The following is a 16,845-nucleotide window of genomic DNA, read 5'->3' on the forward strand; positions in this document are numbered from 1 at the left end:
GAAAACTAAATTTCACATGTTGGCCTACGCAGGTAAACTCAGAAGTTTGCTATCTGTACTGAAGTGCAGCAGGAAATAAATATGAAGGATTACTCATATAACAGGCAGACACTAGAGCCTTTTCAGATTGGTCACTGATGGTGAGTTAGGTATTTACTGCACTGTGTGTACTGCATGCAGGGTGTTATTTTCCACAGTCTCCCCAGTGTCTGTCTGATAAGTGACATTTCAGTAAAGGATACAATGAGTTCCCTGCAGCATGTAAGTCTCAGGGTGATGGGGATCAGAGTGTCACCACAAAGTAGACTGCAGTGTTTTGCTGCACACATCACTGACCAGATCAGACTGGTAAGTACCTGCAATCTGTCTTCATGTATGAACGTTAACCCATAAATGTCCACAATGCAATTTCATAATCTCCTTTACAGAATGTAAAGTACTTGTTATTGTAAGATCAAATCCATTGAACGTTTTCGAATTGGTCAAATTTTGAGGCAACAATTCAAACTCTTTTTGTTTGTTTGTTTTTTGTTCACAATTAAACATCTCTAGGACAACAGGTCAGGAATTTCCCATCTCGGTAATGTTTGACGCACAGACAGTCTGGACTCTTTCAATATAGATGCAAAAAGAAAATTGATGATCTGTTGCTTTTCATAATATCAAATCTTTATTTCATGATATTCACATGTGTAACCACATGTATTGACAGAAGAAGGGACATTTGTGGCAACTGCAAATGCAACAAAGCCAATGATTTAAAGCAGGTTAATATTCTTGAAAAAGTAAAGATTAATTTATACTGCTTTGCATTTTATCCTTTTTTTTAATCATAGGTTGTTGCTATGCCTTTATTTTTTTCTCTTTTTTTCTACAAGCATATAATGTTACAACTTTATATGATGTTGGTACAGCACTTTGTCAAGCTGTTTTTAAATCTGCTACATAAATAAATTTGATTTGACTTGAAGATGTGTCATAACTATGTACCTAATACATATGTTGATCATCATGAATATCTTTAGAGAGTGACAAACTCCCACTAATAGATTCTTTAAAAAGTAATGGTGGTTTTTGGTCTACGATTATGATCCTTTTCGAAAATGAACATGTGTGTTTTTGCAGGGGGAGCAGAAACCCTTCAAAGAGGTGATTGATGTCAGCTCTGGTGATTTCCACAGAGCAGGAATGAAACCCATCTCATTTGTTCGCCAGGTTAGTTTTGTACTTTTGTATTTTGTGATTTTTTTGTGATTTGGCTTTCTTCAGTCAGATCAAAAACTTGACTATGTTCCTATATCTGGCCCCAGGTCCTGGCAGTATGTCTTTACCCTGAGCTGCTGAAAGACAAACATGTTGCTGAGGATGTCAGACGGAGGGCTCAGACGCTTCTGGGGGTCTGCGCTGGAGATAGTGTGGGTGAGGACTGAAAAACAGTATTTTCTGTCCAAACTCTTTGCTTTTAAAAACATTACAGACTGTATGGGACTAACACGTCCAATGATTGATCCGTAGGTTCCTACTCAGCATCCGCTGGCATACCTCATGTCAGGCAAAGTATCGCCGAGTTCATCGCCAGACGGGACGCAGGAGTGCCTTCATATGTCAAAGACGTCTTCATTTCTTCTGGTTCTCAAAGTGCCCTAAAGGTATAAAAACACTTTAATTTTAACGGTATCATCATTATTCATAGTATATCCATTCTGAGGAAATATTACAGGCATATGGACGTGAAAGGGTAATTTTTTGCAGAATCAAAATCTATTTAGTCAAAGGTTTTTGCGTTGGTGTTTGTGGTGCAGAACAGTGAAAATATGCAAAATAGGACAAATTACAAAGAATGCAAATGTAAAATAGAAATAGAAATGTACAATACAAATATGTACAATACATGTTTTTTTCAAAAGACAAGAATATATGCTTTAAGTCAGTGTGAATGGTAGTAGGCCTAATACACTTGATTGTATAATTTACCTTACAATTGTGACATAGGCCTATAGGTAGCAAATACTGTATAAGTACAATAGGAACCAGGAAATGAGTCTGTACACTGTGATGGATGTTTGAAAAAGACAGTTTTTTACTGTTCACCATAGTTTCCTCATAACAAAAGCTGTCTGATCATCTAACTGCTTGTGTTTAGTAATATCACTGAGATTTGAGTGTGTAAAATGTAATCAAGTAGAAATATTGTCCAAAACTTCCCAAAATGGGACGCAAGCTATAATGAACTAGAATAATTGTTTTAAAATGTGAAATTATGGATTACGTTCTGTGTGTTGAGGTGATATTCCATCTGATGGCCGATGTGGAGGGAAAGACTCAGAGAGGCGTGTTGACCCCAATGCCCTGCCCACACACGCTTCCCCCACTGCTGGATATGTCCGGGCTGACGCTGGTGCCGTACCAACTGAAGGAGGACCGCGGCTGGGCTGTAGACCTGGACGAGCTGCACCGAGCTTTGAACAGTGCCAGGGGGCGCTGTGAGCCCATGGCCATTTATATAAGCAATCCAGGAAACCCCACAGGTAAAAAATTAAAATAGTAATTAAAAAAACATGTAATTACATTAACCTACATACCAACATATTTAACATACATGGGTTTTACCGACGGACTACAGGAAGAAACAACCATGGTATCAAAAGGTAATAGTCACCCGTTGGAAAGTCCCTGGTGTCATCACTTGCTGTATGCGGCTGTTTGTCCTCCTCAGGTCATGTGCAGGATAGGAAATCCATAGAGGAAGTGATTGAGTTTGCAGCAGCAGAGAGACTCGTACTGTTGGTCGATGAGGTGATCACAAACTATATCTCCAGATCAGGATTTGATTCAGTAACTGAGGGCCTTTTTGCTCTCACACTCTTTCATTATTGATCCACTCCTTTCCTGTGTGCTCCAGGTCTACCAGGACAGCGTGTATGGAGGGGACAGAGAGTTTATTTCCTATAAGAAAGTCCTGTTTGAGATGGACAAAAGCTTCTCAGAGACAGTGGAATTGGTCTCCTTCCACTCTATATCCAGCCCCTGCATGGGAGAGTGAGTCTTGCATCTTTTACTCACCCAAGGTTGTAATTATAATGTTTTTGGGGGCACACACATCCCCCACCCTATTCCATTTCCCCAAAAAATGTACCTCCACTTCACCAGCCACCATCATGAGAACTATCAGTTTTAGCATTACACTCTACTATAGAGTGTAGGGCACAGTGTAGGTTTATGTGTAGTCAAATCGGTTTGGGGAAAATGGGCCAATTTTCAAGTGCTAATCAATCCACTATCATCACTAAGATATCTAGAAAATTTGGATTCCCCGATGTTCATGTCTACAGCCTCGAACTTATCCAACAACATTGTGTGAGCTTGCATCCGTGTTAATTTTGGCAGCATTTTAAGAATTTATTATTTTCTCCTCTTGTTTTTTTAATATTTTTTTGTATCTGTTTCTTTTCGTAGTGGCCTAAAGCCTATGAATGTGGGAGTGTATTCCTCATGTTGTGGGGACATTTTTCTGTTTACACAGTGATATTATGGGGACGTACTGTACCTTCCTTTTGGGGACAAAATGGAAGTCCCAATAATAACATGACATTTTAGGTTGAAGACTTGCTTTAAGGTAAGGGTAGACCTTGGTTTAGGTTAAGGTTAGGGTAACGGTTATGGTAAGGGTTAGGCAAGGAGTGGTTATGGTTAGGGCAAGTCTCCAGGAAATGAATAATGTCCCCACAACATGAGATATACCTGTGTGTGTGTGTGTGTGTGTGTGTGTGTGTGTGTGTGTGTGTGTGTGTGTGTGTGTGTGTGTGTGTGTGTGTGTGTGTGTGTGTGTGTGTGTGTGTGTGTGTGTGTGTGTGTGTGTGTGCGCAAGTGTTTGTGTGTGCTTGTGTGTGTAATCAACAGCAAACCTGAACCAGTAGATGTGACTGTAACCCTGAAACATCTGTATCTGTGCTCCAGGTGTGGCCTAAGGGCAGGATACATGGAGTTGATTAACATGGACCCAGAGGTGATGCATTTCATTGACATCTTGCTGGATACCTATATCAGCACTCCAGTGACAGGACAACTCGCTCTAGACATCATGGTCAACCCACCCAAGCCTGGAGACGCCTCCTACGATACTTACACACAGGTCACAAACGTCTGCCATGCTATTTTGGACACATGTATATCAGAATGTCTGGGCAGTACATGTCCCCGTCAAATGTTGTATTAACCTAAAAGTCATATCTCTGCTGTTATTTGATTTCTTTTTTAAAGGAGGTTCTTCTCACTCGGGCCACTTTGTCCCACAATGCTCGGCGTGTTCAGGAGTTTCTGAATGATCTACCAGGGATGAGCTGTCAGCCAGCGATGGGTGGAATCTACCTTTATCCACATGTGCATTTACCAACTGAAATTACAGAGCAGGCAGAGGTGGGGAAATATCACCAAAACCTTCCAACCAACAATATCACATCAAGAAAAACAATGAAAAGAAAATGTATAAAAGAGACACGCACAAATCAAGGAATCTGAGACCAAAATAGATATAGTGCAACAACAACAACAAAAAGACCTGTAGAGATAAAGTAAAGGTTATATGAAATTGACTTTAGAAAAAGTAAATGTAAATAAGATAATACTGTAATATGGAAATATTTAAAAATATACAAAATTTACATTATTTTTTTACATTTTTGGTTACCCAAAGTTTACTGCTTATCTTTGTTCCATTTCAGCTCATGCACTTTACTTGAACTGCTTTACTTTCAATAGAACTGGAAGAATGGGGTTGTTCTAGCACATTGGACCAATAGTTAAGATGCAATATGTCCGGATTTAAATCATAAGTTATAAGAAGGTGTGAACATTACATTAAAAACACATGTCACAGTACGAACAGGTGTAAACGTTTGTTACCAGATGCAAACAGTTGACAGAAGGGACATGGGTCGAGTAATCATGCCAGTCAAATCAATAATAAATTACTGAAATATTACACATCTCTGTTTTCAGATGTTACAGATGGAGGCAGATGTTCTCTATTGTCAGATGCTGCTGGAAGAAGAAGGTGTGTTTGTAGGAGCAGGATGTGAGCACGGTGAAACAACTGGCCAACACCGTCTGAGGTGAGAGACAAGTTTTCCACATCTCTCATAGGTTGCTTTGTACTTAAAAATAGAGAGACTGCACTGAGTGTTCTTTCTCTTCGCTTAGGCTATGTATCCTTGTTCCCCCTAACACCCTGGATGGGGTCCTGACTCGCCTCGGGTCCTTTCACCTTCGTCTCCTGGACAAACCTCTTCTTCATAGGAAGAATCATACTTAGAAGAGAAAGTTTGTGCATTAAAGGGACAGTGCTTTGAAGTTGATTGGTTGAGCAGCATTTATGCAACTGCCACAATGGGAAGAAGCCCATCAGGTCAGACGAGTTCCATGACTTCTGTTGATTAAATAAACATTCATGTCTCTAAAGTTTCAACCTGCAGATTAGGTAATACTTAGGTCAGCTGCTACACAGTTTGTCTTCCCCGACAACCGTTGTACTTCACAGATTCATTCCTATTTAGGCATAACGTGTGCAAAAAAGAAATACACAGCTCTGGAAAAAAAAATGAAGGGACCACTTTACTGTTTTCTTACATCAGCATTTTAATTCATGTGAATGTGGTTGAAATTTGAAACCAAGCAACCAGCAAGGCAAAGGGCTGCAGCAACACAGCAACAACAACACAACATGTGTTGGGTTCAGGTAGTTGTCAAGATTGTAATGTTTTGGTGAACATAGATTAAATAGCTGATTAAATAGAAATAGAAAACTTGGGGACATATAGACAGTTTTCATAAAGTTTAAGCTCTGTAAAATGTGCAAGCAATTGCATGTGATTTTTCAAAGTTCGGAAGGTGAATAATAGACCTGCACAAACTCAACCTTCGGGCATGAACCCTCAATGATTAATAGATTAAGCATTACGAAATCACTCTTTCTGGTGTAAACATTTCAGTTTCAAACTGCTTTAATGGAAGCATTACTTTTAAGGCCTATACAATAGTTCACTAGGAGTTCAGTAGATGAGCTCAGCCACTTGTTGTAGAATGTTATCTACCCTTGAAACTCCCCTTTTCCTTGAAGATTTAATTCCCGGCTCCCTTTTTTTATCTATCCTGTTCCTAGCTCACTATATTAGTTTCACCTTGATGTTGGCTAAAACTGAATTCTATTCTGCAGTTGAACTGATGTAGTAATGAGGTTTGCAAGTGAATGTTTGATAATTATCTGCCTAACACTTTACAATAAGGTACACAAATTTACACAAATTTTTTTTTTTAGTATCTACATAAGATTTTTTGTGTGTGTTACCTACTACATAGGTTGTTTGTGTTACCTACTACATACGTTTTTGTGTGTGTGTGTTACCTACTATATAGTTTTTTTTAGTGTTATCTACTACATCAGTTTTTTTTTGGTGTTTCCTACTACATACTTTTCTTTTTTGGGTGGGTGCTTGGATTCTTTGTGATCTTGTTGGTATAGGTCATCCAGTGCTTAAAGCGCCGCCTCTGGGGTTCAGTAAAGATGAAATAGAAAGTAGAGTGAATCCTGGATGACTGCTAGAGTTCCAAGTCACTCAGTATCTCAGTATATCCAAGTCACTCAGTATATATATATATACAGTGTATATATATATATATATGACATATATATCTGACATATACAGTATATCTGACATACTTAATCAATTGTTGTCTATTATTGTTTGTATTTTGAATCAAATCCATAACATTTACAATTAATAACAATTCAATTAAATACATTGTATTTTGATGTTGAATTCTGAAACATACTTCACATGCTTATAAGTTATAATTTTGACACATTTTTGATTCCATGTTATAACTGTTGTAAAAAAAATTAAGAAAAAAAAGAAATCTGATGGCATTATCTTAAGTAATTTTGCTATTTTTCAGACAAACATTTAAGTTCTGTAACTTTAAAGTTGCACTAACATTAAAGTTGCACTAACCTAAAACTACTGGAAGAAACAACCGTCATAGCAAAATGTGAACTTATTTTTTCTCAAATAATGATCAGTTAATTAATCAATATAAAAAATATAGGGGAGAACGGGGTAATCTGAGCCACTTTTTACATTTGCTCCCCTCTAAGCGAGCTAAAATGATTTATCACTCAAATTTACACATTTCCCATTAAAGCGGCAACGAGTAACTTTTAAATATCTTTTAAACAGCCTCATGTTTCCTCTCATAATCATAAATTACCTTTAACAGCAAACGAGACCATCAGTGCAAAGAAAGACGTTTTTATATAGTTTTTATTACTGCATTTGATCTGGTCGTACACCCAGTCCGATTTTCGGTTCACGCGTGCATGCTCTATGGTCACATATCCGTATTGGTCACAGATTTCAGTGTGGCGCAGTTACGCGATTTGAGAAGCCTATCCCTCCAGGTGAGGGAAGGGGAGCGGGAGCCTTGTTTGAGACAGTTGTTTGTCGTCATAATGACTGATAACGGGGCTGAACCATAAAAGAAAAAAAAGAAAATGCAATGAAGAAAAGCGAAAAGGGAGAGTGATAGTCGGGCGGGAGGGCGTTGCCAAGCAACGTATACACAATTTCACGGCGGTAGCCTACTAAAACAAAGTTTACTTTGCCTCACCAGCATCATCAGATGACCATTATTCATCTGAAATAGTCATTATTTACAACATAAACACATTACCTCATCGTGATCCATACTAACTAACTGCCATCTCTCGTTCATTCGCTTTGTGTGGGGACAGGACTCGTTCAGCTCCGTGAGAGGTGACAATGCATCAACTCATTGCAATCAGGTGTGTTTAGCACTTACTGGCATTAGTTGATGCTGTCACCCATAGACTCACGGAGCCGAAAAGAGTCCGGTGCCCTCACACTTTGCTTTCAACACACGGACACGCACCATATTGCTTCCTGATTATTTGAATCTGAACGCCCTGCACGAGCTAGAAAACAGCTTCACGACAGCTGGCGTCGTAATAGCCTAATACTACCGCTTTTGTTCAAAGGTGTCGCCAACGTGCCGACTTACTCGTAGTGGCTTTAATTCAGGATGTTTCCTAGAAATGGGCATTAGCAGAATTGTTTCAATAGGCTACAAAGGGCAGTGAAAATATGATTGTTTTAAAAAACGTTGTCATGTGGCTCACTTTACCCCAGCTGTGGGGTAAACTGAGACAGACCAGAAAAATCAAGGGGGTAAAGTGAACCAGCTAGGGGTAAACTGATCCACTTACCTTTTCCACTCTGAAACTACCATAACAACACATAGTGTAACAGTTAGAATCCTGAAAGCTAGCCACACATTCCAGAACTAATGTCGGACTAAAAGAATGATGGGGTTTGCAAAGCAAATTTTCTAAACACTTGAAAGTAACTGTGAACAAAATCGAAATACAACATATTATAATTCAAAAGGTTTTAATAAGATTCAAATGAAAGATAGAACCAGTTAGATTAGAACACAGACTGGGGGTCAGAACACAGGACCCTTAAGTCAGCTGAGAGCCGAACCTGAGAGCCGAACCAGAGAGAGAGAGGAAGCAGCGTGGGGGCGCTTTTATACAAAGGTGAGGGCGCACCGCAGTGTTTCGGCCACATGATGGCGGCACAGAGTTGTCCATAGGTTTGACCCCCTACATCTCTTTTATTTTGTAGGCTACTTTGATCTAGAAGGGTGCCATGAAAATACATTTTTATTATTAAGGCTACCTTATGTAAAAGGTTACAAATTTCCACCAACTGTTCAACCTACAAAAGTTGTTCGGCTTGTAGTGCAGACTTTGGGAAAAATGTAAATGTAGTTGTTTTTCTAAGGCTGTCATTTCCTCCCCAACACCAGCAATTGGCAAAGGCTGTCCCAAAAAAAGGGAAATGGATACCAAATTTGTACAATGGTCAGTACTAGAAAGGCAATATATGTTCTACTCTTAATTTGGAAAGGATCAGAGATGTTATTGGGTAGGTAAATTCATTCATTTTCTCAAGCCCTTGACTACCTTTATAGTTAAGTATTTGAGGGACAAATGATAAAATAATAGAATTTTTTTTAAAAGAACAATAGTGGGGATTTGTTGTTCCCAGAAAGCTGGAAACCTTTCCAATTCAATGTTTGCATTATTGTTCATTTCCATAGGTAGAGATACATACAGTATTAAGGTACGAGGCAGGCCTAAGCAGGAAGCTTATCATAGTTTATGGAAAACATGTGGAACAGGCCACACAGGAAACTCTTGTACCAGAAATCACATGCAGTAAAGCAGAATGCGAACACCCTCCAGTAGACCACACACTTCATGGGACATGGGACATACACAATTTGATTAACTTCTTTTTTAACAGCACCGGCAGATACTTCAGATCGCACCAGAACTCAACACATTTAGGTTTGTACAACATTCCATTTTTAAAAATAGTTTTTAAAAAAATTGATCAATGAGGAGACAGACAAAATCTAAATAAATGTGTTGAATAAATGGTTAATACTTTTAAGAAGTTGCACCGGAAAGCCTTTAAAAAAGTGGTGATATCTGTGGCTTTATTTTTAAATATATTTTATGATTTATAGTGAATAAAGTAGTAAAGTATTTAAATACAGTCTTTATTTACAGGCATTTTTTTAACTCTTATCTTTGCTATACAAACAAATAAATATGTATATTTTCCATTCTTTTCTGATTTTGATCCACTTTCATGTAAACATAATAAATAGAGCTATTCAATAAAGTAGAGTGTAGATTCACAGGCATCTAAGGATGGATTAATTATTAACGACTGATTTATTGCATCTTTCAAATACGTGCTCAGGTAACTTATCAGTAGGCTACATTGGCTAAAGAGTCTTTGACTGATGTTTTTTCAGGAACTCACTGATTTCTTTCTCACTAGTTTATCAGTAATTATTTGCAGAATTGTGTTTGTTATTTCAGTGCTTAAAATAATGTACACAACAAGTAACTGCATAAATTGCTTCAATGCAATGTTTTTGTCATAATTGTTTTTCTTCTGTCAGACCTATGAAAAAAATGTGTTGGAGGATGAGAACAAACGTGAAGAAAACCCTCATAATAGTTGGAGCTCTTGGTCTGTTGGTCCTCCATCTCTGGAAAGATGTTTTTGCTCAACATACAACCAACATCGGTCGAGTAAATGCTGGAAGGGATGACAGTCAAAAGGAACCAACCACCAAAACAAACTATGTTTATTCTTGGCCAAAATGTCAACAAAACATATCTGCTGCCAAGGTCACAGGATTCAGCTCTCTTCCTCAGCACATTCAAGACTTTCTCTACTTTCGACACTGTCGCCATTTCCCCATGCTACTGGACCTGCCTGACAAATGTGGAGGAGCTGATAAGTCAGCAGAAGTCTTCCTACTGCTGGTCATTAAAAGCTCCCCAGGGAACTATGACCGCCGAGAGGTGCTGCGCACAACCTGGGCCAAAGAGAGGCTTCACAACGGTGTGTGGATCAGAAGGATCTTCATCTCAGGAACCACCGGTTCTGGTTTTGAGAAAGAGAGACTGAACACACTACTTGAGCTGGAGCAACGCGAGTACAACGACATCCTCCAATGGGACTTTAAGGACACATTCTATAACCTCACCATGAAGCAGATTCTCTTCCTGGAATGGATGGAAAGAAACTGTCCGAACGCTCGCTTCTTGCTAAATGGTGACGATGACGTCTTTGCCAACACAGACAACATGGTGGAGTATCTCCAAAGCCAAGATGCTAATGATGGAAGCAAGCACCTCTTTGCTGGCTACGTGTTCAAGAACACGGCGCCCTCTCGGTGGGCACCGAGCAAATACTATGTCCCTGTTCAGGTGCAGGAGTCAGACTCGTTTCCCCCCTATTGTAGTGGTGGGGGCTACCTCTATTCTGGTTACACAGCTTTGGTCATATACAACATGTCCCAGTCCATTACTATCAATCCAATTGATGATGTTTACATGGGAATGTGTCTGGTCAAAGCAGGTCTCAGTCCAGCTTTCCATGTGGGCTTCAAGACCGTAGGACTGCAAGTCCCCTCAAAGAAAGTAGATCTATATGACCCCTGTTTTTATAAAGAACTCTTATTGGTACACAGATTCCTGCCAGATCAAATGTATTTTATGTGGCATAAAATACATGATCCTAATCTGAAATGTGGTAGGCCTCAAGACAGAAACTTCAGTAAATAAGATATATTACCGACTCGTGTGATTGGGGTGTGAGCGTTGCATTGACTTGACTGTGCCAATACGTTATTCTGGTATAGGCCTACACTGGCTTAGAAAGATTATATAATTATTCAAAATCATTGCATGTGCATCGGTGCTTCAGGGAGATCATAGAATGTAATTATATCATGTCTAAATATGTACAAGGCATCTGCTTCGAATTTGCTTTATTTTAAAAAAAGGAAAAGGAAATCAATTACAATGAAATCAAATACAAAACACAATATGTTTTCAAAACAACACTACCACGGTAGAAATACAGAAAGGAACATATTAAGTATTTTTATACTTTTTTATATTTTCGCAATTCATTTTGATAAAAAAAAAAAACTTTTTTTCACTTTCCTCAGTTATTTAACCCCCTTCACACAGATATATAACAGTGATATATTTTGTTTAAAAACTTGTTTTTCCAGTGCCTCGTGCAGTTCACCTTTAATCTTTTGTTTTGTCTTCAGGAATAATTTGTAGTATGTAGTCATATCGTCTAACCAGTGACAGAATGTTGTTCCTCAAAATAAGAATTTCATGATTGTGATTCCGTAAAAGAGTGAGCAGAGTTGTTGTTTTTCACTTGCCATGTGTTAGTAACATTGTAATATATATTACACATTAAGTATATTTCCATCAGGTAAGGGGGAAGACTGGAAGTTAGGTTAGGGAGAATTTTATATTTGTATTGCTCTGTCCTGTGAACATTAAATGTTACATTCTCTCTTGGGTTACACATGTAGGGGAGAACGGGGTAATTTGTCACACGGGTAGGTTGTCACAATCGTTATATCTCGGAACCAGAAGGCGCTGTCTGTTAAATTTTGGTATGTAAATATCCACAACTGGGATCAGAGGTCACCTACATAGTCTTCCTTTGAGTTAGACTGCTGGATTTAAGGTGAGAGGACTGTTAGTGTTTTTCATGTCAAATTGAAAATATTTAGCTCCTCAGTATTTTTCTTCTAGGCTTTTACACAATGGGTTTATAACAAAACACTTGTTACCCTAAAAAAGTGTGAAGGGTAAGCTATAGTTTAGATTGTTTTTAGCAAGCTAATTAGTTGTCAGGTGGTTGTTGGCCTTGATGCTAGCAATAAATTCCAGTTGGGGTTGGTCGTCACATTTTTGGGGGGGTTGGTTGTCACATGTTATCCAAAGGGTGCAGCCAGGAAAGGAACCCAATAACAAAAGAAAATGTCAAGCTGTATCCTCACTGACACCCCAGAGAAGGAGAGAATTGAGCAGGAAAGGCAGCTAGCATGCAAAAGAGAAAAAGGGCAACAAAATCAAAACGACCCAGTGCATCCCAAACTAGACCAGTTGCCAAGGCTATTGCACCCCAGTGCACTCCACCCCAGCTTCTTGCTAAATGGTGACGATGACGTCTTTGCCCACACAGACAACATGGTGGAGTATCTCCAAAGCCAAGATGCTAATGATGGAAGCAAGCACCTCTTTGCTGGCCACCTGTTCTAGAAGACGGGGCCTATTATAAATCCATGGAGCAAGTATTATATCCCAGCTCAGGTGCAGGAGTCAGACTCTTACCCCGTACTGTGGTGGTGGGGGCTTCCTCCTGTCTGGCTATTCAGCTATGGTCATATACAAAATGTCCCAGTCCATTCCCCTTCTCCCCATTGACGATGTTTACATGGGAATGTGTCTGGCCAAAGCAGGACTGGGTCCTACTTCCCATATGGGGGTGTTGACTGAAGGGTTGTGGGTTCCCTCCAACTAATTAGATGCATACGATCCATGCTTTTATAAAGAAGTCTTACTGGTACACATATTTCTTCCACATCAGATGTATCTTTCTTATGTGGCATAGAGTACATAACCCCAATCTGAAATGTGTGGAAAGCCTCTAGCAGCACCACACTGTAAGTTACAAGTGGTGACAGAGCTTGTTGACACTTTGCTTCCTGCCCCTGGTCTTACATTGAGGTATGACTTTAGTTTTGTTCTTGTTCTTTTGAAAGTGGTCTGCGTCAGGCTTCGGCGAGGTCCAATGGAACTTCTTATTCTTGTTCAGCATGTCTGAGCTGTCAACCAGACACAAATGGTAAACGGTATGGATGATCAGTTTTCATTTGAATTTATTTTAAGTCTCTAACATGTTTAATGACCTCAGCATTGTTTTACTGACATTGCAACACTTGCTATTAAGTCAGTCATTCAATAAAATAATTATTCTTGTAAAATAATTGCTTCCTTCTTACTCATCCTGAGCTCTGATTTATGAAAGTCACCGACCTTTAACTTTACTGGTTGGGCATTATGAACCAGTGACAAAAAAAACACTGTTAACAGTCACTGAAAAAACGAGTCATTTGGATATATTTTTGCATTTATTATATCATTGTTATCAGTTTAGCATTGGGAATGTGTTGTAACTGGGGCTGGGTATTTATGCTTATTATTCTCATCATGCTAGCTGAATCATGTCCATAGCACATAATTGTTCCAAAAATCTGTCAACCACCAAATGCTTCTGAGACATGTTTGCTTATTGTTTGGTCAATTTTTTTTTTTTTAAATCAAACTTTTCATACTATTTATATAAAAGAATGATTTATAAAAGTATTTAAGCAAACGTCTGGTACACATTTACTGCGGTATCCAAACAGCCCTACACTGTAAACAATTGCTGTAAATTTACAGCAGGATTTCAACAGCATTAACCTGTTATTTATAAAAACAGCATTTAACTGTTAATATAAAAGGCAGTCTGTTAAATGACAGTCCTTTGCTGTTATGTTACGGAACGGTAATGTTTTTCAAAAATACTGAACTTTGCTGTTAATTTACCATCAAACTTAGAAGGGACAGCTTGACGTGAGCTGCCTGCACATGTGAAGCTTATACAATTTTCTTCATTAATCCTCATCCATCCACATCTTAACTAATAAGTGTTGTTTACTTTATATCCTCTGGTTAAGTTTACTTAAAGTTGAGTTATATTTACTTGGAAATGGAAAGTGCAGTTAACGTAATTAAACCAAGTTAGTCTGAAGTTATGTTTACTCAGTAGAATGAAGGAAACGGATTGCCTTCGATAAATCAAGTAAGCACAACAAAGTGTATTGTAGAGACGCCCCCTTTTCCACAATGACTTGCACTAGACTAAACGTTTGGTATGTTGCTATTTGCACCCTCAGTAAAGGGGATGTTTCATTCCATTACCTCACTATGCATTTTGTTTAAATAAAACATTTCTGTGTGAACTAACCGTTAATTTTGGTTATAACAAACGGTTTGTGGAAATCTTAAGCAAGATCCCTAGTTCAACTCAGAAGACAATAGAAATTAATCATTCCAGTGAACTTGATATATTGTGACAAGTGTCTTGAAGTAACAAACAGAAGCTGCTGTCTATGTTTAGCATTTTAACAAATAGGGGACATAGTAAACTTACATATGGAATGAAACACATCTGCCCAATGAAATATAACATCCCCTTCACTCACGGTGCAAACAGCAACATAACAAACATTTAGTCCAGGTTCATCCCTTTTTTTCATTAACAGTATAATCCTGTCAATTTTAGTGACAGTAAAATAATGTTAATTTAACAGTATTAAAATGGCAACCCTGCTGCCAGTTGATTAATGTTTTTTTACAGGGACATTTCTTACAGTGTAGGTGAGAATAGTGCAGCGTTGTAAGGTTTGTAAGACCGTGGTGTCCACAGTCTTCTCTACAAGAACCCACTGGTAGAATTATAGATGTTTTAAATGGTTTCCATTATAAGGGGTTTAAATTAATAAATCTTATTCAAGACGACTGCACTGGCTTTAAGGCTTGATTCAGTTGAAAAGTTTAGTTTTTTGGGTCCAAATCTATTGTTTTTATTTTGCTTACAATATGCTATATATTGTGTTATTTCATTATTAAAGTTGTTGGGATGAAATTGTGTACTGCAACATGTATTTTATAAAAACAAAAAGCTAAATATTGGTGTCCGTATCTCTTTTTTAGACCTCTTTCAGGGCACACATTCGATGTGAAATCCAGGTGTAACATCATTTGTATGTGCAATAGACCTTTGTAGTATTTCTACAGCAGAATGTACAGCTTATTTAAAGGAAATTCCTGTTTGACAGCAACATGACTCGTAACTGTTGCCAGTCCTTGCTTTCATCCATCCACTTTGTCCAAAAGCTCACAGATTCAGATATACAGAATGGGCTTTGGAATATTAGGCCAATAGCAGTGGCGCAAAAAGTGGGTATGCACTATATGCGGCGCATAGGGGCGCCGCACTAGAGGGGCGCCAAAGCGATCGGGGGAAAATTATTTGGAGTCAGCATTTTTCTGTATTTAACAGCGTTTGTGTAAATGATATGATCAGTAACAGAGGCACGTCACTGATAAGGCGCGCCCCGCTCCTTCGCCTCCTCCTCCCCACACTATAGGCGCTCCAGTGCGCGCCCCCTCGAGCACGCGCTGGAGCGCGAAAGCTTTCATTTGAATCGTGTTGTCATCTGATGACAGGGACCTGCAGATGGAGAGGCAGAAAAGAAAGCTCTCGGGGGGCATAAAACAGAAAACGGGAAGAATGAGAAGGAGAAAGATTGCGTGTTTTATATGGCCGATTGTATTGATTAATGCACACTGATTATCGGCCGCGACTCGTGGATTGTCACTGCAGATTAACGTGTCACCTCAAGTTTTTGACTATTGCTGTTTTCACAGTTTTTGAATGGTAGTGTAGTGATTATAGCAGGTCAGCGCCAAAACAACACACTCACCTGTTTCCCACTATTAGGCCTATCATATTTTGCACCGTTCCAGCGCACGACTGAGTTGTGTGTGTGTGTGAGAGAGAGAGAGAGAGAGAGAGAGAGAGAGAGAGAGAGAGAGGTCTCCTTACAGAGGCATGTCTTTTCATGTTTAGTTATTTGTACATTTTAATCAACTGAAATTGTGAGTCTGGCACATTGCCAGACAAAATTGAGTCCTTTGTCTGAATTTTGCGAGAAAGGGGTGGGGCCTATGTTTCCTGGTTGACCTGTTTTGACAAGGAAGTTCGAGTAGATTGTCTTTCTGTGTGATTGATGACGCACTAACATGACAGACTACTGTAACATTTTTTTTCATTTAAAAAAATAAAAAACTGACTTTTATTCAAAATATGAATTGATTGCCATTTCTTATATTTTATTTTCCATGTCACCCTTTACATAAGAAAATGGGAAAGGAGACAAACAGAAAATATAAAAAATGTGCATTTTAATTTTTGAAGTTCCAAATAATTATTTATATTACAGTAATCAGCGGGCTAACGTGCCACAATGACACAAGCTATGTGCGGCCAGCGTCTTGATGGCTCTGACACGGAAACTGACATACCAACAGAAATGTAATACTCGATACTGATTCCATCCAAGGAAGTTCCACGATTGTCTTTCTGTGTGATTGATGACGCACTAACATGTTTCTGAGGAAATGTTTTCTGCGGGTGAGCTGCAGGGCTTATGTAGCCTACATGTAGCCTATAGTGTTTGAAGTATGTTGTGCAATGCTAAGTATGATGTACAAGGCTAAGGGGGGGGGGGGGGGGGGGGGCACCACAAAGCATTACA

At 38.8% G+C, this 16,845-nt stretch overlaps 2 protein-coding genes across 2 annotated transcripts; both read left to right on the forward strand.

Moving 5' to 3' along the window:
- Window positions 1-276: 276 nt before the first annotated feature.
- On the forward strand, window positions 277-5,311 carry LOC307253989 (alanine aminotransferase 2-like; the record flags this gene model as incomplete). Its single annotated transcript, XM_080032213.1, has 11 exons — window positions 277-348; window positions 1,126-1,215; window positions 1,311-1,419; window positions 1,516-1,649; window positions 2,285-2,528; window positions 2,717-2,796; window positions 2,903-3,039; window positions 3,958-4,132; window positions 4,261-4,416; window positions 4,999-5,111; window positions 5,200-5,311. 11 exons carry the CDS (start codon window positions 277-279, stop codon window positions 5,309-5,311), a joined length of 1,422 nt encoding a protein of 473 aa, XP_079888339.1.
- A 4,005-nt stretch (window positions 5,312-9,316) lies between these two features.
- On the forward strand, window positions 9,317-15,199 carry LOC307254503 (N-acetyllactosaminide beta-1,3-N-acetylglucosaminyltransferase 3-like). Its single transcript, XM_080032909.1, has 2 exons — window positions 9,317-9,427; window positions 10,054-15,199. Exon 2 carries the CDS (start codon window positions 10,058-10,060, stop codon window positions 11,225-11,227), a length of 1,170 nt encoding a protein of 389 aa, XP_079889035.1. The 5' UTR covers window positions 9,317-9,427; window positions 10,054-10,057; the 3' UTR covers window positions 11,228-15,199.
- The last annotated feature ends 1,646 nt before the right edge of the window (window positions 15,200-16,845 follow it).

The sequence above is a fragment of the Ammodytes marinus genome (assembly GCF_949987685.1).
Source record: "Ammodytes marinus genome assembly, chromosome: 8".
Taxonomy (NCBI): domain Eukaryota; kingdom Metazoa; phylum Chordata; class Actinopteri; order Uranoscopiformes; family Ammodytidae; genus Ammodytes; species Ammodytes marinus.